Source organism: Ursus maritimus, unplaced genomic scaffold (assembly GCF_017311325.1).
Source record: "Ursus maritimus isolate PB19 unplaced genomic scaffold, ASM1731132v1 scaffold_9, whole genome shotgun sequence".
NCBI classification, from domain to species: Eukaryota; Metazoa; Chordata; class Mammalia; order Carnivora; family Ursidae; genus Ursus; species Ursus maritimus.
This window is the reverse complement of record NW_024427107.1, coordinates 52,701,245-52,726,317: the sequence shown is the minus strand read 5'-3', so window position 1 is coordinate 52,726,317 and position 25,073 is coordinate 52,701,245. Positions and strand designations below refer to the sequence as shown.

Below are 25,073 nucleotides of genomic sequence, written 5' to 3'. Positions count from 1 at the left end.
GAAAAGTGCTTGCGTATTAGGGCTCACTCTCTTTTGGTGCTCTTGGGGACTTCTGTGATTTCCAGCCTGTGAATGAGCTTAGAAGACATATGGCCCAATCACCCCCTTACTCTAGCTAATGGCCAGCCCAACCATTGGCAAGCACCAACCACCAGACATGGAAGTGAGACTATCCTAGACTGACTAGCCCCTATCCGTCCTGTAAACTGATGGCAGCCTAAGGAATAATCCCAGCTGAGACCAACAGAAGAACTATCCAACTGAACAAAGCCCAAATTGTCAATCCACAGAATCATGAGCTAATAAATGATTGTTTGAAGACTCTAAATTTTGGAGGTATTTTGTTATGCGGCAAAGACTAATTGAAACATTGTTCTTTTGGCCTAATTGTATATAACGTGTGACCAGAAGATAAAATTGATTGAATTCAAACTTAATCTCCATTGTACTTAAAATCCAATAACTCAAAAAAAGAAAAAAAAGGTGACTCCAAAATTCTTACATCAGTTATGTACTACTACTGCCCTTCCTGATGGTATTTTTTCCTAAGATGACATTGTATATACATGAATATGAGCCTGCAGATGAGCATTAATAAAATACCACAGCAGCAAACACTGTCGTAACCTGTGCAGATCTGCTTTACTGGCCCAGTGCACTTGTCCTCAGCTCCTACAAGTATTGGCTGCTAACTACTCACAGCTGCCCCTTTCTCCGGAAAATTGCCCTTGACCAGTTGACAACTCCCTCTCCTAAGGGATCTGCGCTCCTTAAAACCACCACCGAAGGGCTACTGTGCCTAACTGGCAACTGATACAGAAGGTCCCCTTACCTCGAGAGAGGGAACCTAAGAGGGTACTACACAGCTCCCTGAGGTATCAAAAAGGAGCTAGACTACAGCTGAGACCACATCCTTGCTTAGTTCTGCCCTATCCTACTTCCCTCACTCCCTTTCTTGTGAAAAAACACCTTTAATAAACCACTTGCACAAGAATCCCATCTCTGGCTTTACTTTTAGACCACCTGATGTTATGCTGTAACAGCGCAATTATGAAGACCTCACTCATGGTGAACTGGGATAACATCTAGATGGAAGGAAAAGCTCTGGCTTGATGGTAACTTTGGCATTTGAGTGGTACAGGGGAGGTAGTGGTTACAAGGAAACTAGAAGTAGGTGACTGTTGACCATCATTGATGCTTTGAAGAAGGAAACTTTGGGTGATCAATCACAAATTCAAGGCAAACTCAGGATCTGATTACAAAACTAACACAGCCTTCATAGAAGGTTGAATTCTCAGCCCTGGCAAGTCTCTTACACCAAAGACAGGGCTCTAATAAAAAAGGAATGGAACCTTGATTTAGGATGGGAATATAGGGGAAGATGAACTTGAGCTTTGAAATCCCCTTGAATGTTCCAGATGTGTGTAAGTGGTCCACTTCTCCCTTATTAGAGGATAGCTCCCCCTCCCCATTTGTTGAAATCACGATGAGACCTCAAAAGAAAAGGCAAATCTTGCCTTTCTCGGGACCTGTCCTCATCTCCCCTTCTGGCAAACAGAGCAGTAAGTCTGGTCAAGTCTCAGGGTGGTCTGACTGAGGAAGTGCTAAGCCTGCTATGGGATGAGAGGTATTATATACCAAAGGAACTGCAGGAACTGAGTAACACGTACTGGCAGGAATCAGGAGTATATATATCTGAGAGTAAATTGTGATGGTGTTAGATCAAGAGGGAAAGAATATAAAGCTGGATAAGGGAGAGTGTCCCTATAGATGGGGGGTATTCTCCCATGCTCCTGTCATGGCTTTTCTAAGTTTGGGAAATACTATGTGCCACTTTAAATGAAGTAGAATGGTAAGAAGTGCCATGACAGACTATAGGAGAAGGGGTCAAAGTCTCTGAAAAATGGGCAATATTGGAATGAGTCTATAATATAATGCCCCCACCTGGGGATGGCCTTGAAAGAGATGGCGTGGGCAGATTCTACTATGGGATAAAAATCTGGGTTGTACTCAGGGTGATCCACTTTGTGTGAAGAAAGAAGTGGTCTGAGGTTAAGGATAAACATAAAAATGACTTAGCTAGTTCGTCAGGGGTCTGGAAGGAACAAGACTGGATGACTGGGTAAAATGAAGCCTGAGGGAAAAGCACGTGCATGGGTCTCTGGGAAGAAGCACAGAGGGCATGTTAATGATCACCAAAGAGTATCAACTATGGAAGAAGCACTAAAGAAATAAATGAACAGGATGATAGAGCCAATAGATGTTACTAAGCTTCTAGGTTATATGAGTTTAAATTTCTTCAATTGTAAAAAGAGATCATAATACATTACCGTACTTATATAAAAGGGCTTTTACAATTTATAGAAACGAACATTAAATCACTGTGCCAGTGTTTCTTCTGTTGTTTTAGAAGGAAAATTAAATGTCACTTCTTTAATATATACACATCTTGCCAGGGAACCATTCTTGAAATTGACTGATGTCTGATTTCTTGGCTTCTCACACTGAGCAGATTCATATACAAATTAATTTAAATCATTATCTTTTTTTACTAATAGTGAAACATTATTAGATATATTCTACATATTCTTTATAGAGGTTAATTGAGTAGATTTGTCAAGAGTATGTTTAAACTTGCCTGAGATATCCAAAAGGCCACTAATGGCGTTGTAACTCATGAGCCCTGCATGGGGTTTCCGAGGTGCCATGTTATGTGCTGAAGCAAAGGTAGGCCAGCAAATCCCACTTCTCCCACCTTTTATAAAAGAAAGAAAGTTAATAAGATTCAAATATGCACTCACATGAACACCAAAATTAAACTTCTAAAATTTTCACCTGATGGAGGTCTAGCACTCCGATGGGCAGCAGAAAGTTCAATATTGGGATCATCATTAGTTAGGACATCAGAGCAATTAAATCCAGGGCTACTTCCAACAATTAATGAGCTCTATTTAAAAAAATTCAGATAGTACAGCTTAAATAATAGCTTTTCCTAAAGGAAAATATAATAATGGATAATACTGAATTCTACCATAGCAAAACACAACCTTGAAGTTTGTGGAAGAGATCACTCATAAAACCAAGATGAAAAGGATGTGACTCTGTGCCCTGAGTGGAATGACAGTCAGACTGGGAAGGGGAAGACAGGTGGGTAAATTATTATATATAATGACACCTTAAGTTTCTGTGACAGAAATATGCCCAGGGAACAGCAGGAACAAAAAGAGGAGAGAGTGTCAATACTACCTAAGCTGGTTCAGGAAAGGTTTCATAGAGGGAATGAAAATTTCACTAACTGTGGCAAGATTAGCAGGTGGTACGCAAGAAGAGGTGAGGGGATCAGGGAGGTGAGGGAAGGATAGAGCACTTCCTGCCAGAAGACAATGAGAACAAAGGCAACGTGGTTTGTACTCACTGGGCTTAGAAGTCAAGGAGATCATTCTTATTCGAACTTCAATAATTTTACCCTTTCTCCTTATTGTGGCTGTATTGATTTCTTACCTTAATCTGCACTGTTTTACTGGAAATTTTGTGAGATACAGCGGCTGGCATGTAAATCATTGAAGAAATGGCCATCCCATTGTCAACCAGAGTCACATTGTAGATTCGCACACTCTCTGTGGTCTGTAAAACAACTTGTAGTTTACATTGTACAAAGTACAATCATAAAACAAGATAATCACCACCTGGGATCACATTTACCTGAAAATAAATTCCATAATCCCAGCATGTCCAAATGGTAAATCCCTGTATAAGAGAACATCCAGGAAGGCCATCTTGGTTCATATAAATACCATATAAACCTCCATGGGCTTCATTGTCAAACCACTTTTCCATGGGATTAGATTGATCTTGTAAGAAAATATGAAAACAGAGAATTAACATTACAAGTCATGTTCTAGAGCTTTAGAAGCAGTATCAGTTAAAGTTGAAATTTTTTAAATTAAATATATAATTCTTATGCAGATTTTAACATGCTAATTAAATATTGTTATGGCTTGGCCATTTATGGCTTACTCTACTCAGGATTTAATCTTATCTAATTGTCCCTTCACCATTAGAATGATTGTATACTCATTTGCAAAAGTTTGGTTTAGTTGTTAGCATATTTAACTTACTATATCTGATTAAACACAAATTTCATGAGAAAGTGCATGAAGTTTGGATTCAAAGAAGGCTAATCCTGAAACACAATGATACCACTTGCTGTTTATAAAATGCTTCCCCTGCACACATTTTTGTTGCTGGTTCCTTCCTGTCATCCATTTTCAAGTTAAGTGTCACCTCCTTACAAGGCCTTCTCTGACTACCTGATTCAAAGTAGCACCTCAGTTCCTTCACAAAGCAATAAAATTATTTTCATATTTGAAATTTTATTATTACTTATTCGTGAACTATATATATCCATCTCCTCTCTCCTATTAGGATGTAAGCTTCATGAGAGAAGACACTGTGTCTACCTCATTCACCACCATATTCCTAGGGCCTAGAAGGTAATGCAGAGATAGGCATTCTTTTAACTATCTCTTGAATTAATGTATGTATGATCTTGGAACATTGTTTAACCTTTTAGACCTCAGTTTCCTCAAATATAAAACGTTTTAATTCCTAATTTAAAGTAGTCTCAAAATGCAATGAAATAACCCACATAAAGTGCCTCAATAAATGGAAGCTATACTCATTATTAATATAGAGGAAACCGGAAGTGGATTTTTTATGAAACTTTACTTACGTCCAAATCAGATCAGCACTCTTAATAATTCCCTCCTAACCATGCACACATTGGAGGACTCCCTATAAAGAGCAGCATCACCCCCTACAGTTTACTTAGTGCCAGCTCTCTTGACCAAGTCTCCTGGTATCTGAATCCTTCTTATCCTCTATTGATTTTCTTTTATTCCTAATACATTGGGATTGAAATTTTACTGGTCAACTGCCTGGATTCTGTTTTGTTTTCTCCATAAGAAGCTGTTCACATATCTCTCCCTTGGTTCCACATAGTGTTGCCCCTGGGACCCAGTGTGGGTCACGGTTCCCTTCCGGGCCTCCCATACTGCAGCTCCCAGCCTCCCACTTGCCTGGGAGGATGACTGGATAGGTTGGTATCCCATTCCAGGAAATTAAACCCTCAATTCCTCAGTGATGTCTCTTATTTCAATTTCTCTAAATCCCAAACCTCCTTGTAAACACTCTCAATTATTTAGAAATATCAGTATAGTCAGTGAAATATACATATTAGTAAATATTCATGTTCATGGGTCATATTTTAACTTAAAAAAATCCAGGACAACACTTCAAACAAGTTGCAGAAAAATTACATATTTTAAAATTTTAGTCAAAGAAAACCTTTCAGCTGTTGGGAACTAAAATATTTAATAACAGCATATATCAAGGAATCAGTTAAATTTGTTGACATTTGTTTTATTCCTTCAAAATGTATTTTACACAAGAATAAAATTAGCTTAAACCCAATAATTTTTGAATTTACCGAAAAAAAAATGCTGATTCAAAGAATCTTAAAAATAACTACACTGAGATAGGAAAAATCAGCTGTACAAGGGATGTAAGGTTTTCAGAGAAAATCTCATTTCCTTTAAGACCCTCAAGAGGTAAGACCTGCAGCTCTATTACTTATTTTATTTTGATCTGATAATTCATTTACCTAGCTGGAAAACCAAGAGGTTATAAAAAGTTATCCAATAATAAGTCACCAGTCACCCTGTTGCTACTCACCTGTTTCGGTTTTTTGTTTTTACACTTTGTGTTGCTTTATTATACATTTAACCATAAATATTCCTATTTCTCTCCTTTCCTCCACAAAACATACCGTAAATAAAACCGTTTTATACACATGTGCGCGCACACACACACACATTATATATATATATATATATATATTATATTATATAGTTCTGCAATCTCCATTTATCACTTAAGAATATCCTGCGACTTCTCTCTCTGTATCAGTACATCGATATGTATCTTCTTCCCTCATTTGAGAGGGGCCTAGTGCTCCAATGTCTGGCTTTACATAACTAGTCCACTGTATTGGACCCAAGGCAGCTTTCAGTTTCCTGCTAGCACACACAATGTTGTGATGAAACACCTTGTTCACAAATCATTTTGTAAGTGTTACAGAGGCAAATGTTAAATAGAAGTGGAAATGTTGAGCTAAAAGCAAATGTTCTTATAATTTTGGCAGCCGTTGCCCTAATCCCCTCTAGGGGTTATGTTGCTTTGTCATTCAACCAGCAATGGGTAAATGTTTTAGTTTCCCTAGCCTTGCCAACAGAGTAGTTGTTCAGTTACTTTTTGAGTTTTACTCCTCTACAGACAGAAATGTGTCTGAGAACGATCTATTCACATCCTTTGACATTTTCATGCTTGCAGGTTTAAATGCACAAATAGCATTTATTCCTGTCAAGAGGCAACATGCAATAGTGTCATATCCCTATAGACATGTATCTCTAAAGTGTTGCTTTTATGAAAGTGGTAGTGGGATGAGGTACTCACTGTTCCAAGAATTGAAGTGGCTGCTAGAGTTCTTGGATCATAAACATGTAAAATTATCTTTAAAAGCCCATTCAGGGCACCTGGGTGGCTCAATCGGTTGAGCGTCTGCCTTCAGCTCAGGTCATGATCCCTGGTCCTGGCTCAGTGGAGAGTCTGCTTCTCTTTCTCCTTCTGCCCACCCCCCATGTTCTCAAGCTCTCTCTCTCAAATAAATAAATTCTTTTTTTTTAATAAGTAAAATCTTTTTTAAAAAGCCTATTTGTTTTTCCTTAGACTCAATGGTATCTTCAAATATTTTAGCCTGTTGAGTTCTTTCAGTATCCTGGAGGAGGAGATATTACATATTGAACAAACAATAATTATTTCTTTCTAACAAATTTGGACAAAGTATTTCCTAGTTTTAGTGACTCAGTGCCGAAAGACTTACTTGAGCAAGGTTCACCGTCAATGCGGTATCCCACCCTTCCAAATCCAGCCACGACGTTATTTTGTAAGACTGTATTGGTCCCTCTGTTTATCTAGTACAGTGATAAGAAAAATGCTATGGGTCAGGCTCTTACACATCTGTACATGAGAGCAAGTATACAACATATATAAGAAAACTAATTATGACTACCCTTTAGAGGAAAAATTAATTTCATTATTCAACCCATTCAAATTTACATTACAAATGAACTACTTACCTTAGGTTCTTGGTGTCAAATCATCACTAGACACTATGCCTTAGATTGTATTAGGACACTGCATTAAAGAGATTTTTTTTTTTACTTCGGTCACAAAATCCACTGGGTGTCATTCAAAATTATAAGCCATGGACCAAACTCCAATATTACAGCAAGGTTAGTAGGATTTTATCACTCTTTGGTTATATTATGTTACCGATTTGATTTATTAAAAAAAATACTAAGGCAATTATAATGGACCATAAGACTCAACAGAAGCAATTACTAGTTTAAATAAAATCTGCTATATTAAAAACTGATTGAACACAAGCGTTAGGTAGTCACTAAACAACTTTACTTTATGAGCCCAGTTAAGGTGGCAAAAAATGAAAAGTGTAGAGCACAGAAGATTTAATTCTTGCCTCTGGTGTCAGCAAAATAAGTCAAAATCTCAAGTATTTAATGTATTAGGCACCCTTATTTTTATATATTATAATAAGAGAACAGAATTAAATGAAATTCATAAAAGTAAAATAAGTTCCTTTTCTTTCAAAAGATAGAGAAAACTTTAAAGATTTTTAGTTGACATTGGATTACATTCTCATACGTATAAATAGGATAGAACATTCTCATAAATGTATACCAAGTTCCAGGCTTTCCGGTTTCACTTTTAGGTGATTATTAATAGCTGCACAAAAGCAAAACTCAATCCTTATCCCATCTTCCAAAAGAGCAATTTTTTAAAATTCCTTTTGGCTCCTAGGGCATAGGTAAGTAGAAAAAAACCACAAAAAACAAGAAGGAGCCATATGTCCTCCAAACCCTTTTTCTGTACTTTCTGTTTGCTTCCCTGCGATCTCATCCGACACCTGATGGCCTACAGTGATTGAAGAAATTCATGGGAAACAAAAAGGGTCCAATTAGTAATACCAGATAAGAGTAAATAACCTCACATAAACAGAGAATTTTAGATGCGAAAGGGATTTTAGAGCTTCTGTAGTCTATCATTCTAATTTTCCATATGATGAAGGGAAATAAATTTAGAGTTAAGTAGTAATATGTGCAAGGCACTCAGTCAATTAGCAGCAGAGATACCCCGCACCAGGACTTGAAAGTGATAATTAACGTTGGAGAAGCAAGGAAATAAGAGAACTATTTAAACCACTGGACATCGACATGAAGAAAAATTCCATGGCTGTGGGAGCTCACAACATCTCTTACGAACGTTTATTCAGTCCTTTCATTAGCTCATTTTATTAGTTCACCAATCTTTATCTAAGGAGGAAACAGTTTTTTATAACATTTTGAGACTTAGAGTTTCTACAGAATTTATAATCTGGGGTAAAGAAATGACGAATTATAATTTAGGATACTCTTGTAAAGTTATGTCATTATTTTATATAATTATAAATCACCCTACCTCAATTGCTGCGTGCCAGAGAGTTGAACTTAAATCTTTTCTGTTTTGATAGGTTCCTGGCCAAACTGAAAGTATAACCAAGTTTCCTCGAACTCGGTTGGCATCCCCCCATATTCTTATACCTGCAAAAAAATGAATAAAATCCCCCCCAAATACATACAGATTCATAATGAGTACTACGGGGAATGTCTTTCATGTTTCCACGAAATTAGTTTTTCTGGTTTGAGCCTGACAAATCAACCTCTTAAATTTTAGCGTTTGCCCTTTGAACTCTACCTCCTTAAGAGTCTAACTGCTTTATTTTCTTCTGGGGTACCTGTTAAATATGTGGGTTCCACATACGAGGCCCCACCTCCAACTTTAACAAACACATACATCAGTTTTGTATACGTTAAATGAGTCTGTATTATGCTTTGGACAGATATTCAAGAAAGGATAGCCTCTTAAAATCAAGTCCAATTTTCTAAAATAGTAACCTTTATTTGTGAGTGACCTTTTTGATTGATAGGTGAGGAGTATTTTAAATGTCATAGTGAAAAAGTCATAGTAATTTAAACTATTTGTGATTTGATAATTCACACAAGATCATGGTCTGATAAATAATTCTAGTTGTACTGTCTGATATGATAGCCATAGCCACATGTAACTACTTAAATGTAAAGTAAGTACAATTAAATTAAGTACAATTAAAATTAAAAATCCAGTTCTTCAATCATAGTAGTGCTCATTGGCCACATGTGGTTTAGTAATTACCATATTAGCACAGACAGAGGCCACTTCTATTCTCTGAAAAAGATCAGTTGGACAGCATGGCTCTAGACTCTTCACATAAGATTGTCTCAGAAAGCATATTATTTGGACAAAAACGTTATTATACTACCTTCCCCCACTGTAAAGTGAATGATGTTGTCATCTATGTCCAATCCATCTGTCCCAAACACACCAATTGCTGGGGAAAAGCCATTGTGAAAGGCACAACCTCGAATATAAGATGAGCCATGTTCTTGAATCTACAAAACATCAGGATTCAGGGAACATTTTAAAATAAAATTAAAATATATTTAAAGAAAAAATTTGAAGTAGGTGATTTTCAGGAAAAAATCTTGATAAATGAAATACTCAATTCACATTCCATGAAAGAAGATGATTTCCCTGTAGATCTTTTAATCCTGGGAAATTTCCATATATCTTCAATTTATGATTAAATAAAGCAAAAATGCAGATAAAAAATTCTGAAGTACTTTTTTATGCATTTGTATTTCTACCACTACCTATAAAATACTAAGGAACGAAAAGTTATTTTTCAGAATAGTTTATTATATGACTAGCAAGGACTTTTTAATTATAAAAGTTGACACTCTAGGCAGGGGTTACAATTCAATGGTCTGTTAGCCAATGAGTAAGTTTGGGATTGTAACCTCAAACTCGCAAGATAATTTTTTTTCCATAAAAAGTATGTTCTCTCTCATTTTTTCTTCAATCACCAGATTTCTAAGCCCACCTATTTTCCCACTTTTTGACAGAGGCATGGGTATACAGACTTGCTTTTCATTTGAGAAATGTAAGCAATACTCACTTTGTTCAATAGAAACTACTTGTAAATAATTTTGATTACTGCAAAATAAAATGGAGTTATGAAATAATATCACAGATCTTTAATTCTTTCACCTCTGTGCTCCTTTTTCTGTTTTTTTTTAACTGACTTTAAATAAATGTGTGAAATGGGTAGATCAGATGCTGCTATGAGTGTAAAAGAATTGATGGAAAATGTACCCAAGAAAGCTCTATTAGATCATCGTCTCAGCAATTCTAAGATATGACTTGTTAGTAAAGTTAAATGAAAATAAAATCAGAAATAAAATATTTTATTTTGAATATATGCAAAAATTCAAGTACAAACCTGTCCTAAGTTAAGAAATGTTACGGCGTATCTTGGATCTGTGCTATCCCTGAAGCCTTCTTGACCACTGTGATAAAATTCCACGTTACTTATCCTTGCATTTCCTGGCAGGGTAGGGAGGGAAGAGTTACATTTTTTTTCTTGAAACAGAATAAAAATTTTTGAAAAGCTACATGAGCTGTAATTTTCCAAATTGCAAATTTGCTTTCAACTTTTTCATGGAAATCGCATTCATTTTTCTTTGCTCCTTTAATCCAAATTAATCAGTGTTTCTGAATTTTTTTCACTGCCCCCCTCCACAAGAGCCTTTCTAGACTTTTTTTCCTAATAGCCTCCCCTCCCCATGGAATTTCAATGCCTCAGATATACTATATCTCTGTTAATGTACGGTGGCTCTTTGGAGGACCACGAACTATTGCTCAGGTAAATTTTTCTGTCCTGGGGCACCTGGGCAGCTCAGTTGGTTAAGCGTCTGCCTTGGCCTCAGGTCCTGGTATGGAGCCTGCTTTGGGCTGCCTGATCAACGGGGAATCTGCTTCTCCCTCTCCCTTTGCCCCTCCCCCTTCTCATGCATGTGTGTGTGCACCCTCTCTCTCTCTCAAATAAATAAATAAAATCTTTAAAAAACTAATTTTTTTGTCCTGCAAGAATCAATCTTCATCCCCTTGGTAGTGATACTGTTCCTGTTGAGGACGCATGACATAAAGTACAAGATAAAATTTACCTGACAGTTCAGTTTTGACGCTCTAAAGAGATTTGAATGGCATTATTTTTACATAATCCTTTCCAGAATATGCATTACCAAGTATCTGCTCATCAGTGTGTCATAAGTACCACTGAGGTGACAGGAGGCAATTTCACAGATTAGTAACAACAGCAAGAGCAATCCATGCTGAGAGTACTCTGTGCCAAGTGCTGCACTAAGTGCTTAAAAGGCAATTTGTGGTTTAATTTTCATACATCATCCTATGAGTTAGGAACTTCTACTATTCTTAGATTTGATAGGAGAAAATGGAGGCACAAAGATTCATGGCTGGTAAAAAAACTGGCTTGTTCCAAAAACTGATATTTAACAAAATGCTTTGGAGAAGATATTTAATAAAATGCATTCCCTTTATTCGAGAAGGGAAAAGCCTGTCTCAAATCCATGAGCCAGCAATTGGGTATATGGAGGAGAACATAATAATAAGATCAAGACAGAGAAGAAATGGTTACTACAGCCCATCTGTGCCTGCAAAAGCCATAGATGTTTACTAACACCACAAAACAATGTATAAAAGCAAGGAAAGGTTGTCATAGGGATAGGGCCGTCATGGGATCTGAAGTGGATTAGTACCCAAGGTCAGAGTGATTTGATCCCTCTAATAATCTATTTATCTATCTTTAAAAGGGGACAATATTTATACGTAGCACTATGAGGATGAAATGAGATAATATGTGTTAAATGCTTAGTACGGTGCCTGGAATAGCATATCGTGATCACCATTACTGTTATCAACATCAGTTAAGCTCATGTTGACAAATAGGTCGAAGCTATAGTGGGATGGCTGCTTTCTCAATATAAAGGTTTTCTAAATTAGAGCTGTTGCAAAATGCAATAGGCAGAATTATAAATGAGGACCGGCTAAAACATTACAAGTCAAGAATAAATGACAAGCTACCTGGTACCCAGACTGTGGGATCCAAAACCAGCTTCCAATAAAAAGAACTAGCATTACTTGGAGGAATGACTTATTTCCAGGCTCAGAAAAACAAAACAAAACCCAAAAAAACATGTGTTTGTCATGTCAGAAAGTGAAGAAGCTAATGAAACCTAAGTCAAAAGGACATAGGCAGGGGTGCCTGGGTGGCTCAATCATTAAGCGTCTGCCTTCAGCTCAGGGCGTGATCCCAGAGTCCTGGGATGGAGCTCTGCATTGGACTCCCTGCTCCGCTGGGAGCCTGCTTCTTCCTCTCCCACTCCCCCTGCTTGTGTTCCCTCTCTTGCTGGCTGTCTCTTTCTCTCTGTCAAATAAATAAATAAAATCTTAAAATAAAAAAAAAGGACATAGGCATCAACATGAAAATGCTCTGAAGGTCAGTGATGAGGCATTTTCATTTGTCAATGGCATTTGGGCATTTCCAACATCAATAAGATTAACAATCACAATCCATATATGGATAAAACATATAACATGTTTAAATCCACAGAGCTCATAATGACATGAATAACAAACAAAATGATAAAAATGCCTGTCACTTTTGGAGAATGGTTGGGAACCAACTCACTATTTCAAAAACTAGTAACAGGAAAGAATCAAGCATTTTCCCTACATTTCCTTTATAAACTATTTTTCAGGGTAGTGAAATGGTTGACTGGGAAGCTTCTCTCTACAGAAATATCCTAGATTACAAATTAGAGGGAAAGGTAGAATTAAAATACCACCATTTTAAACCTCCATGATTTAATAGGTCCAAGCAATGATCATTAACGGCTGCTAACTTCACAAAGGGAGAAATAATCAGACATCACATGTCTACTAACGGAAAAATACACCATCAACTCTGACGATTTCTTGCCTAAAAATGGAGTCTGAGTATGACCAATTTGTTAGTTCTACACTAGCTATGATAGAAAATACAAAGGACACAGCAACAACTTACATTCTAGGGATGAACCACTGAATTCCAGACTGCTGGAAATACTATAGAAGAGATGATCAACCTTCTTTTATAAATAAAATATAAGGAAAGGTAAATGAATCAGACATTTAAGATTCACAACCAGTTGCAGCACAGTCTTACTTATTTGTACAAAGAGATTTGAAAAAAGAGAATTTTGAACAAAGAGAATGCAAGCAATAGGAAGGAAAGAAGGATGGAAAGTAGGAAGGAAGGAATGCACTGGGGGAATATGAATAATCATTTGATGATAAGGAATTATTATTAACATTCTTATGTCTGATACTTATAGATATTTTTAAAGAAGTCTTTTAAAGTTACATACTGAAATATTTTTAGATGAAATGATATGTGATTGCTTCATTCACAATACCCAAATACGGAAGCAACCTAAGGGTCCACCAGTGGATGAATCGATAAAGAAAATGAGGCATATATGAACAATGGGATATTAGTCAGCCGTAAAAAGAAGGAACTCTTACTATTTGCTACAACATAGATCGACTTTGAGGGCATTATGCTAAGTGAGGTAAATCAGAGAAAGACAAATACTTACTATGCTTACATGTGGAATCTAAAGAAGCCGAATGCATAAAAGCAGAGAGTAGAATGGTGGTTACCAGGAGCTAGGGTGGTGGTGGGGATGGGGCTGGGAATTAGGAAGATGTTTAAGGGTACAAACTTGCAACTAGTGGATAAATAAGACTTGGAGATCTAATGTACAACATAGTGATTACCGTCAACAATACTGCATTACAAACTTCAAAGTTGCTAAGAGACCAGATCTTAATTGCTCTTGCCACAAAAAAGATGTAATAATTATGTGACATGATAGAGGTGTTAGCTGACTCTATAGTGGGAACCATATTGCGATATATATATGTTTCCAAAGAAATACAGTGTATACCTTAAACTTACACAATGCTATATGTCAACTATATCTCAATAAAAAAATACATGTAGTTGCTTCAAAATAGCCCAGGGGCTTAAAGAGAGTGGGTGGTCATACAGTTGAAACAAGATTGACCAAAATTGATCATTGTGGTAACTAGTGATGGGTACGCTGGGATTCATTATACATTTCTCTATGTTTGCAAATTTGGTATATGTTTTAAATTTTCCTTCAAACAAAAATAACAGGTCTATTGTGTTTTTTATAAACAAGTTCTGTTTGGGTGAGAGGCTGGGTTAGCTGTTACCTAAGGTCATTCTTAGTGTGATAATGCTTATTGTCTGTGAAGATAAAATGAGTAGAAAAATGTTACAGATTTGCTTTTGGAGGGTAGCACGTTAGCTTACATATCCCTCTCAAGGAATATTTTTCTGTGTTAAAAACAAGACAACTGGCCCAAATTGAGAGTTGACTGTGCTCAACCCATGCCACCAAATCAAGACTGAACTTACGGTGCCTCTCCCAGAAATGGAATCTGAAACCAGTCCTGCAGGAATTGCCTGATCAGCGCTAGTTAGCTAATGTGCCTGTTAGCCCCTGCCATCCCCTAAAGGGAAGTAACCTTGCAATCACCAGTTTGCTTTCTCGCCTAGTATACCTCCCGTGTTCTGTTCTCTTCTGCCTATAAAAGTCTTTCATTTTGCACAGCTCTTTGAAGCTCCTTTTTATCTGCTAGATTGGATACTGTCTGATAGATGAATCATTGAATAAAGCCAGTATGATCTTTAAAATGTACTCATTGACTTTGTAAACACGTGACCCTAGAAAGAAGTGTGAATTATTTAAGGATTGACTAAACATAGAAGAGACCATGCTATATTTCAACTTTGTACCAACCTTTAAATGTCCTCATATTCTGAGTGAATGAGCTGACCAGGACACGTGCGCCAAAAGATTCCTTGAACCAACCTGGATAATCTTCACCAAGTATTTTGATGTTCCTACTCAGTATCCCAACATCAGCCGCTAAAGTATAGCTCTGACCTGTTCCAGGAACATGGTATCTTTCAGCTGCAACAGAAGGACAGCTAGATTATTACCAATGATGAAAAATACCTATGTGTATTAGTTCCTTTGCAATTTACAGGCCACAAAACTTTCTAATATGCATGAATTAATTAGATTTGCATGCTTAAACATACACAGATGGCACACCGAAATCACTGTATCTTTTATTTTTATTTTTTTTTCTTTCTAAGTTTTTACTTAAATTTCAGTTAGTAAAACATACAGTGTAATATTAGTTTTGGGTGTAGAATTTAGTGATTCATCACTGACATACAACAGCCAGTGCTCATCACAAGTGCCCTCCTTAATTACCATCACGCATTTAAGCCATCCCCATGCCCGCCTCCCGTCTGGTAACCATCAGGTTGTTCTCTATAGTTAGGAGTCTTTTTTTGGTTTTCATGTCTTCCCCCCTCCATGTTCATTTGTTTTGTTTCTTAAATTCCATGTATGAGTGAAATCATATGGTATCTATCTTTCTCTGATTGACTTATTTCGCTTAGCATAATACTCTCTAGCTCCATCCACATCATTGCAAATGGCAAGATTTCATTCTTTCTGATTGACATTTGGGCTCTTTCCATAATTCGGCTATTGTTGATAATGCTGTTATAAACTTTGGGGTGCAGGTATCCCTTTGAATTAGTATTTTTGAATCCTTTGGGTAAATACCTAGTAGAGCAATTGCTGGATCATGGGGGTAGTTCTATTTTTAACTTTTTGAGGAATTTCCATACTGTTTTCCAAAGAGGCTGCACCAGTTTGCATTCCCACTAACAGTGTAAGGGGGTTCCCTTAATGTGGAGACATTATCACCAACACCTGTTGTTCCCTGTGTTGTTAATTGTAGGCACTCTGACAAGTGTGAGGTGGTATCCCGTAGTTTTGATTTGTATTTCCCTGATGATGAATGATGTTGACCATCTTTTCATGTGTCTGTTGGCCATTTGTATGTCTTCTTTGGGTGTTAAGTTTGATAAGTTCTTTGTAGATTTTGAATACTAACCCTTTATCAGATATGTCATTTGCAAATATCTTCTCATTCCAAAGGTTGCCTTTTAGTTTTGTTGATTGTTTCCTTCACTGTGCAGAAGGTTTTTATCTTGATGAAGTCCCAATAGCTCATTTTTGCTTTTCTTTCCTTGCCTCTAGAGACGTGTCTAGTAAGAAGTTGCTATGACTAATGTCAAAGAGGTTGTTGCCTGTGTTCTCCTCTAGGATTTTAATGGTTTCCTATCTCACGTTTAGGTCTTTCACCAATTTAGGTTTAGTTTTTAAAGATTTATTTATTTGAGAGAGGGGGGCAGAGGAGAGGAAGAAGAGAAAGAAGCAGACTCTCCACTGAGCGTGGAGGCTGACCTGAGGCTCAGTCTCATGACCCTGAGTTCATGACTGGAGCTGAAATCAAGAGTCAGATGCTCAGTCAACCGAACCACTCAGATGCCCATCCACTTTGAATTTATTTTTGTGTATGGTGTAAGAAAGTGGTCTGGTTTCATTCTTTTGCATGCTGCTGTCCAGTTTTCCAACACCATTTTTTGAAGGGACTGTTTTTTAATTTTAATTAATTAAATTTAATTAACATACATTGTATAATTAGTTTCAGAGCTAATTTAGTGATTCATCAGTTGCATATAACACCCAGTGCTCATTATCTAGTGCCCTCCTTAATGTCCATCACGTTACCACATCCTCCCCCCATCTCCCCTCCAGCAGCCCTCAGTTTGTTTCCTATAGTTAAGAGATTCTTATGGCTTTTCTCCCTTCCTGTTTTCATCTTATTTTTCCTTCCCTCCCCCTAGGTTAATCTGTTTTGTTTCTTAAATTCCACATATGAGTGAAATCATATGATATATATCTTTCTCTGACTTATTTTGCTTAGCATAATACCCTCTAGTTCCGTCCATGTAGTTGCAAATAGCAAGATTTCATTCTTTTTGATGGCTGAGTAATATTGCATTGTGTATATATACACCACATCTTCTTTAACCATTCATCTGCTAATGGACATCTGGGCTCTTTCAATAGTTTGGCTATTGTGGACATTGCTGCTATAAACATTGGGGTGCATGTGTCCCTTTGAGTCACTATGTTCATATCCTTTGGATAAATACCTAATAGTCCAATTGCTGGGTCGTAGGGTAGCTCTATTTTTAATTTTTTGAAGAACCTCCATACTGTTTTCCAGAGTGGCTGCACCAGTTTGCATTCCTACCAACAGTGTGAGAGTTCTCCTTTCTCTACATCCTCGACAACACCTGTTGTTTCCTGACTTGTTACTTTTAGCCATTCTGACCAGTGTGCTGTGCTATCTCATTGTGGTTTTGATTTGTATTTCAGGATGCCAAGTGATGTTGAGCATTTTTTCATGTGTCTGTTGGCCACCCATATGTCTTCTTTGGGAAAATGTCTGTTCAGTCTTCTGCCCATTTCTTGACTGGATTCTTTTTTTTTTTTTTGGGTGTTGAGTTTGTTAAGTTCTTTATAGATTTTGGATATTAGCCCTTTATCTGATAAGACATTTGCAAATATCTTCTCCTATTCTGTAGGTTGCCTTTTAGTTTTGTTGACTGTTTCCTTTGCTGTACAAAAGCTTTTTATCTTGATGAAGTCCCAATAGTTCATTTTTGCTTTTGTTTCCCTTGCCTTTGAAGACGTGTCTAGCAAGAAGTCACTGTGGCCAAAGTCAAAGAGGTTGCTGCCTGTGTTCTCCAGGATTTTGATGGATTCCTGTCTCACTTTAAGGTCTTTCATCCATTTTGAGTTTATTTCAGTGTAGGATGTAAGAAAGTGGTCCAGTTTCATTCTTCTGCATGTGGCTGTCCAATTTTCTCAACACTATTTGTTGAAGACACTGTCTTTTTTCCATTGGATATTCCTCCGTGTTCTGTCGAAGATTAGTTGACCATAGAGTTGAGGGTCCATTTCTGGGTTCTCTGTTCTATTCCATTGACCTATGTGTCTGTTTTTGTGCCAGCACCATAACTGTCTTAATGACTACAGCTTTGTAAAATAGCATGAAGTCTGGAATTGTGATGCTTACAGCTTTGGTTTTCTTTTTAAAGACTGCTTTGGCATTCAGGGTCTTTTGTGATTCCATACAAAATTTAGGATTATTTGTTCTAGCTCTGTGAACAATGCTGATGGTATTTTGACAGGGACTGCATTAAATGTGTGGACTGCCTTGGGTAGTATAGACAAATATTTAACAATATCTGTTCTTCCATTCCATGAGGATGGAATGTTTTTCCATTTCTTTGTGTCATCTTCAATTTCTTTCATCAGTGTTTCATAGTTTTCAGAGTACAGATCTTTTACTTCTTTGGTTAGGTTTACTCCTAGACAGATTTCTGTACATTGATTTTGCATCCTGTGACTTTACTGAATTCATGTATCAGTTCTAGCAATTTTTTGGTGGAGTCTTTTGTCTCTTCTATATAGATTATCATGTCATCTGCAAATAGTGAGAATTTGACTTCTTCCTTGCCAATTTGGATGCCTTTCATTTCTTTTTGTTGTCCAATTGCTGTGGCTAGGACTTCCAGGGCTATGTTAAATAACAGTGGTGAAAGTGGACATCCCTGTTTTGTCCTTACTGTAGAGAAAAAGCTCTCAGTTTTTCCACATTGAGGATGATATTAGCCGTGAGTTTTTCATATATGTCCTTTATTGTTGTTCCCTCTGTTTGTTGGGGGCTTTTATCATGAATGGACGTTGTTCTTTGTCAAATGTTTTTTCTGCATCTATTGAGAGGATCATATGGTTCTTATCTTTTCTTTTATTGGTGTGGTGTATCACATTGATTTATTTGTGAATACTGAATTACTCTTCTAGTCCAGCAATAAATCCCACTTGACTATGGTGAATGATTCTTTTAATGTACTGTTGGATTCAATTTGATAGTATTATTTGAGAATTTTTACATCCATGTTCATCAGGGATATTGGCCTGTAGTTCTTTTTTTAGCAAAATCTGTCTGGTTTTGGTATCAGAATAAGGCTGGCCTAATAGAATGAATTCGGAAGTTTTCCTTCTATTTGTATTTTTTGGAATAGTTTGAGAAGAATAGGTATTAATTCTTCTTTAAATGTTTGGTCAAATTCACCTTTGATGCCATCTGCCCCTGAACTTTTGTTTGTTGGGAGATTTGTGATTACTGATTCAATTTCTTTGTTGGTTATTGGTCTATTCAAGTTTTCTATTTCTGCCTGTTTCAGTTTTGGTAGTTTACAAGTTTCCAGGAATTCATCCATTTCTTCTAGTTTGTCCAATTTGTTGGCATAGTTTTTCCTAATATTTTCTTATAATTGTTTGTATTTCTGTAGTGTTGGTTGTTATTTCTCCCCTCTTATTTGTGATTTTATTTATTTGGGTCCTTTCTCATTACTTTTTTATAAGTCTGGCTAGGAGTTTATCAAATATATTATTTTTTTCAAAGCACCAGCTCCTGGTTTCATTGATCTGTTCTATTGTTTTTTTTTTGGTTTTTTGTTTTCTTTGCTTTCTATATCATCTATTTCTGCTCTAATCTTTATTATTTCCTCACTTCCATGTTTAGGCTTTGTTTCTTGTTCTTTTTCTACCTTCGTTAGGTATAAGGTCAGATTGTTTGAGATTTTTCTTGCTCCTTGACGTAGGCCTGTATTGCTATATACTTCCTTCTTACGGCTGCTTTTGCTGCATTCTAAAGGTTTTGGACCATTGTATTTTCATTTTCATTTGTTTCCATGTATTTTTTAATTTCTTCTTTGATTTCCTAGTTCATCTATTTATTGTTTAGTAGCATGTTGCTTAACCTCCATGTATTTATGGTCTTTCCAAATATTTCTTGTCGCTGACTTCAAGTTTCGTAGTCTTGTGGTCAGAAAATACGCATGGTATGATCTCAATCTTTTTGTACTTGTTGAGGCCTGATTTGTGACCCAGTATGTGATCTGTTCTGGTGAATGTTCCGTGTGCACTTGAAAATAATGTGTATTCTGCTGCTTTAGGATGAAATGCTCTGAATATGTCTATTAAGTCCATCTGGTCTAGTGTGTCATTCAAAGCCATTGTTTCCTTGTTGATTTTCTGCTTAGATGACCTGTCCATTGCTGTAAGTGGGTATTAAAGTCCCCTACTATTCTTGTATTATTATCAATGAGTTCCTTTATGTTCGTTATTAATTGTTTTATATATTTGTGTGCTCCTGTGTTCAGGGCATAAATATTTACAGTTGTTATATCTTCGTGTTGGGTAGTCCCTTTTATTGTGATATAGTGCCCTTTTTCATCTCTTGTTACAGTCTTTGTTTTAAAAATCTAGTTTGCCCATATAAGTATCACTACTCCAGCTTTCTTTTGACCTCAATTTGCATGATAAATATTTCTCCTTCCCCCCACTTTCAATCTGCAGTTGTCTTTAGGTCTAAAATGAAACTCTTACAGGCAGCATATAGATGGGTCTTGTTTTTTTATCCGTTTTGACAACCTATGTCTTTTGATTAGAGCTTTTAGTCCATTTACATTCAGAGTAATTATTGATAGATATGTACTCAGTGCCATTTTACTTCTTGTTTTGTAATTGTTTCTGGAGATTTTTACGTTCCTTTCTCATCTTTGACACTTTTGGTCTTTCCTTTCCACTCAAAGAGTTCCCTTTACTATTTCTTGCAGGTCTGGTTTAGTGGTCACAAACTCCTTTAGTTTTTGTTTGTCTGGGAAACGCTTTATTTCGCTGTCTATTCTGGATGACAGCCTTGCTGGATAGAGTACGCTTGCCTGCAGATTTTTCCCATTCAGCACATTGAATATATCATGCCACTCCCTCTGGCTTGCTAAGTTTCTGTTGAGAGATCTGCAGCTAGCTTAATGGGTCCTCCCTTGTAAGTTAGGGACTTCTTTGGTCTTGCTGCTTTTAGAATTTTTTTCTTTATCACATATTTTGCAAATTTAACCACAATATGTCTTAGTATTGGCCTGCTTTTGTTGATTTTGATGGGAGTTCTCTGTGCCTCATGGATCTGGATATCTGTTTCCTTCTCCAGATTTGGGAAGTTTTCTGCTATGATTTCTCCAAATAAATTTTCTGCCCCCTTTTCTCTCTCTCTCTTCTTCTGGGACTCATGATACGAATGTTAGTACATTTGATGGAGTCACTTAGTTTCCTAAGTCTATTCTTGTGATCCATAATTCTTCTTTATCTCTTTTGTTCAGCTTCATTGTTTTCCATTATTCTATCTTCTATATCAGTTATTTGTTCTTCTACTTCTTCCATCCTTGTTCATAGCATCCAGTCTGTTTTGAATCTCAGTTCTTACATTTTTCATTTCTGACTGATTGTTTTTTAACTATTTTATCTGTTTTTTACTATTTTATCTTTTAAGGGCCTCCCTGAAGTCTTCCATTCTTTTCTCAAGCCCAGTGAGTATACTTATGATTGCTGCTTTAAATTCCCCATCATGCACATCATTTATACATGTTTCCCTTATATCTCTAGCCATGACTTTATCTTATTCTTTCATGTGGGATGAATTCCTCCAACTTGCCATTTTGTCTACATCTCTGCCTTCTTCTCTGTGTTAGAAAAGCCTGTTATGTGTCCTGCTCCCTGGAGTAATGGCTTTATGAAGAAGAGGTCATATAGTGTCCAGGCCCTGGCACTTAATGCAATGTCTCTAGTGTATGTTGTGTACACTCTGTTGTTGCGTTTTGGCTGCTCTATCCTTAAGGCAATTGTCTGCAGAGTTTCTCCTTGCCTGTGGTGGATAGTGTTTGGTCCTTCGCCAGAGTGTGGTGAGTTTTAACTAGGTGTGCTCTGGTCTGTTTGTTAAATGAGATCTGATGCTACTTCCACTAGAACTGAAACCCTGCAGACCTCTCTGGTCAGGAGACATGCTGTGGGCAGGGGTTTCTGATGGTCTTCTGGGGAAGGGCCTACTGTCTTGGAGTAAGACACACTTGACCAAGAAGGCCCATACCAGCAGAGTGCAGGGGTGTGGGACTTGGTGTAAGCAGGTTAGGCAGCCAGTGCCAGTGCTGCGCTGTTTACTACAGGTGGCTCTGCATTTATGCTGAGGGGTGGGAGTGGGAAATGGCACCAGGCAGCTCCTTTGTCCCCAGAGAGGAGTCATTGTGCATGCTGCCTCTTGGGGAAGCACTCCCAGAAGAGCGAATAATCTCCCACTGCGTGTCCCAGGCATTTTTCAGATGCTGTTTCCACACCATTTACCCCCAGGCAGTATGCCTGCCTTCTCTCCAGGAGTGTCCCCTGGGCTCTATCCCAGCCAAGACTGCTGACTTTTTAAACTTCAGCCTTTGTGGACGTGGTGTGGGTAGGGGCCTGTGCTGGCCTTCAGGGAGAGTGTCTTACTGCACTGGGACTGAGGCAGGCTTGACCGAGAAGGGTAGTTGTGCCAGAGTGCAGGGCTGTGGGACTTGGAGCAGGCAGGCTAGGCAGCGCGTGTTGGGGCTGAGCTGTATTTGTGCCTCTGAACCTATGCTGAGGGGCGGGGGAGGGAAATGGTGCCTACTGCTCTTTTGTCCACGCAGAGGCATCTCCTTGAAAACTACCTCTCACGGAAATGCGCCAAGAAGAGGGAACAGTCTCTATGTTTTAGGCATTCCTCAGATCCTGCCATCATCCTCCCTTCCCCCACTGTTGCTTGCCTGTCTGCCTTCTCTCCAGACACAGAGCAGCGCCCTCAGGGCTCTATCCCAGCCAATCCCATAACCTTTAAAACTCCAGTCTTCAAGCACCCAAGCCCCGCTCACAAAACTCATGAAAATCAGCCCCTCTGTTTCACTAGCCAATGGTTTTGAGGAAATGTTCACCTTGTACTTGCCCCTCCGTGCTATATTCTTGCCTTTCTCTGTGACCAGGGCTTCCTCCCCTACACAGCACCTGTGATCTGTTTCTCCCACAAACCAAGTCTCTGCATCTCCTACCCTCCTCAGTGTGGCCTCCTCTCTCCTTCTAGCTGTGAACTTTGTTTTCTGAGACCTCAGAATGATTTCTTGGGAATTCAGAATGACTTGTGTTCGAGGGACAAGATGAGCCTAGGGTCCTTATACTACATCACCATCTTAAATCCCCCCCATACTTTTTAATTTATAACATGAAATGCAATCAAAAGCATTTCTTCTATTTAAATCAAAAAATTATTATAATCAGCAATCTTATAATAACCATCTTAGATCCCCCCACGATACTTTTTAATTTGGGACAAAGATGCTCTTGAAACAAAGGTTCTCAAAATTCAGTGTGCATAAGAATCACTTAGGGGGTGCCTGGGTGGCTCAGCTGGTTAAGCGTCTGACTCTTGATTTTGGCTCAGGTCATGATCTCAGGGTTGTGAGATCAAACCCTGTGTGGGGCTCCCCACTCAGAGGGGAGTTGGCTTGAGATCCTCTGATTCTCTCTGTCCCTCTCCCTCTGCCCACCACCCCCACCCATCCTCCCTACGCCACTGCCTGTGCTCACACGCTCTCTCACTCTCTCTCTCAAATAAATAAATAAATAAATAAACAAGCAAATAAATCTTTTAAAAAAATCACCTAGAAGCTTGCTTAAAGCAGAAAGTGCTAGCATTGCCCCATGGGATGCTATACAGTAGTCTTTGCTGAATATTTGCTGAATAATTACAAAGGAGAGCACTAAAAATGTGAATATTTCATGACATTTTAATTACATATCTATTTGGTTAAAAAACAGCCACTTACCAAGGTGAGTGTAGGAAAGGGTATCATTGAGAATGAGAATTTTCTGGTCATGCAGGATTTTAATGATACTTCTAGTTTCTGTCTGGTGGAAATCATAGCTTGTGGTTGTTATCACAATCTCTTCTCCCTCCTTACAAAAATTCAAGTGCCAAATTCAAGAACAATTTTTAAAATAGGTTTCTATTTCTTAATAATAACTTAAAAATTCTAATTTAATTCATATCTGATTAGCAACATGGCATTATCAGAAGGAAAAAACTACATTGAGGACTCTAAAAATAAATACGCTTGGGTTTGATATTAAGAATTCTTAAATTTTGATTTATCTCAGCATTCCCTCAAACTTAATTCAGTCATTAAATAAAATCATAGGGAATATACTTTTAAAAAATTAAATAGATCAAAGCAAATATAATCATATTTTTATTAAATACTGGTCAGTACAATATTCTTAAGACTTAAAAAAATTTCCTCAGAATTTTTGTTTTTACACAATTAACTATTACTTGGTCTTCCTGAAATGTGGGAAAGACATACATAAGAAACTTTTTTTACTCAAAAACTTTCATATTTTCCTTTCATAACTAACATATAAATAACGTTCTTTATATATTCTGAAGGACCTTTAGAGATCCCAATTTTTAAATGCCTCCTATCAGGTAAGCTTTTGAGTACAAGCTAATGCAAAATATACATTTCTCATCCGATTAATCCTATGAAAAAGTCAATGTCCATGAGAATAAGAAAGAAACATTTTAAGTTGACCCACTATGTGTATTCAGTTCCCACCACATACTATTTCCTGTACCTGCCAATCCACAGCATCCATTAAAGACAGGACTTTGGAACCTGCCTCTGCGGTTTCTGAGAGCTTAGTTTTATATACTGAACGTGGAATTCCATGAAGATCCAGCTCACCAAACACCCCTGAAGGAGAAAAACTTCAATTTATTCACCACATAGTACTGAGTTAGGTGCTAGTATAAAATGAAACAGTACATTGATATATTTTAATAAGTGATTGGACATTTTAGAATGAATGGAATGAATTTGGATTATCTGCTCAGGGCTATACAAGAAGACTTTGACCCTCTGACCCCCTTCTAGGAATCTGGCCCATGGAAATTAAAGTGAGTGCACAGGATATGTGAATGAGGATTCCTACTATGATAATATTTGAAAATATTGGAAAACTGGAATAAATCTAGTGTATATCAATAAAAGGATGATGGATTAAATTATAATATACTAATACAGT

The 25,073-nt window shown here is 37.4% G+C and overlaps 1 protein-coding gene across 1 annotated transcript in view; it reads right to left on the bottom strand.

Annotated features, from left to right (window-relative positions):
- Positions 1–25,073, bottom strand: part of PKHD1L1 (PKHD1 like 1) — a 148,927-nt gene that overhangs the window by 26,089 nt on the left and 97,765 nt on the right. The window contains exons 57-67 of the mRNA XM_040626062.1: positions 24,624–24,742; positions 23,816–23,945; positions 14,946–15,119; positions 10,496–10,599; positions 9,476–9,605; positions 8,596–8,717; positions 6,941–7,031; positions 3,703–3,851; positions 3,502–3,624; positions 2,836–2,947; positions 2,639–2,755 (exon numbers count right to left, since the gene is read on the bottom strand). Of these exons, the coding sequence (XP_040481996.1) occupies positions 2,639–2,755; positions 2,836–2,947; positions 3,502–3,624; positions 3,703–3,851; positions 6,941–7,031; positions 8,596–8,717; positions 9,476–9,605; positions 10,496–10,599; positions 14,946–15,119; positions 23,816–23,945; positions 24,624–24,742 (1,371 nt within the window). The remainder of the gene's footprint in view (positions 1–2,638; positions 2,756–2,835; positions 2,948–3,501; positions 3,625–3,702; positions 3,852–6,940; positions 7,032–8,595; positions 8,718–9,475; positions 9,606–10,495; positions 10,600–14,945; positions 15,120–23,815; positions 23,946–24,623; positions 24,743–25,073) is intronic.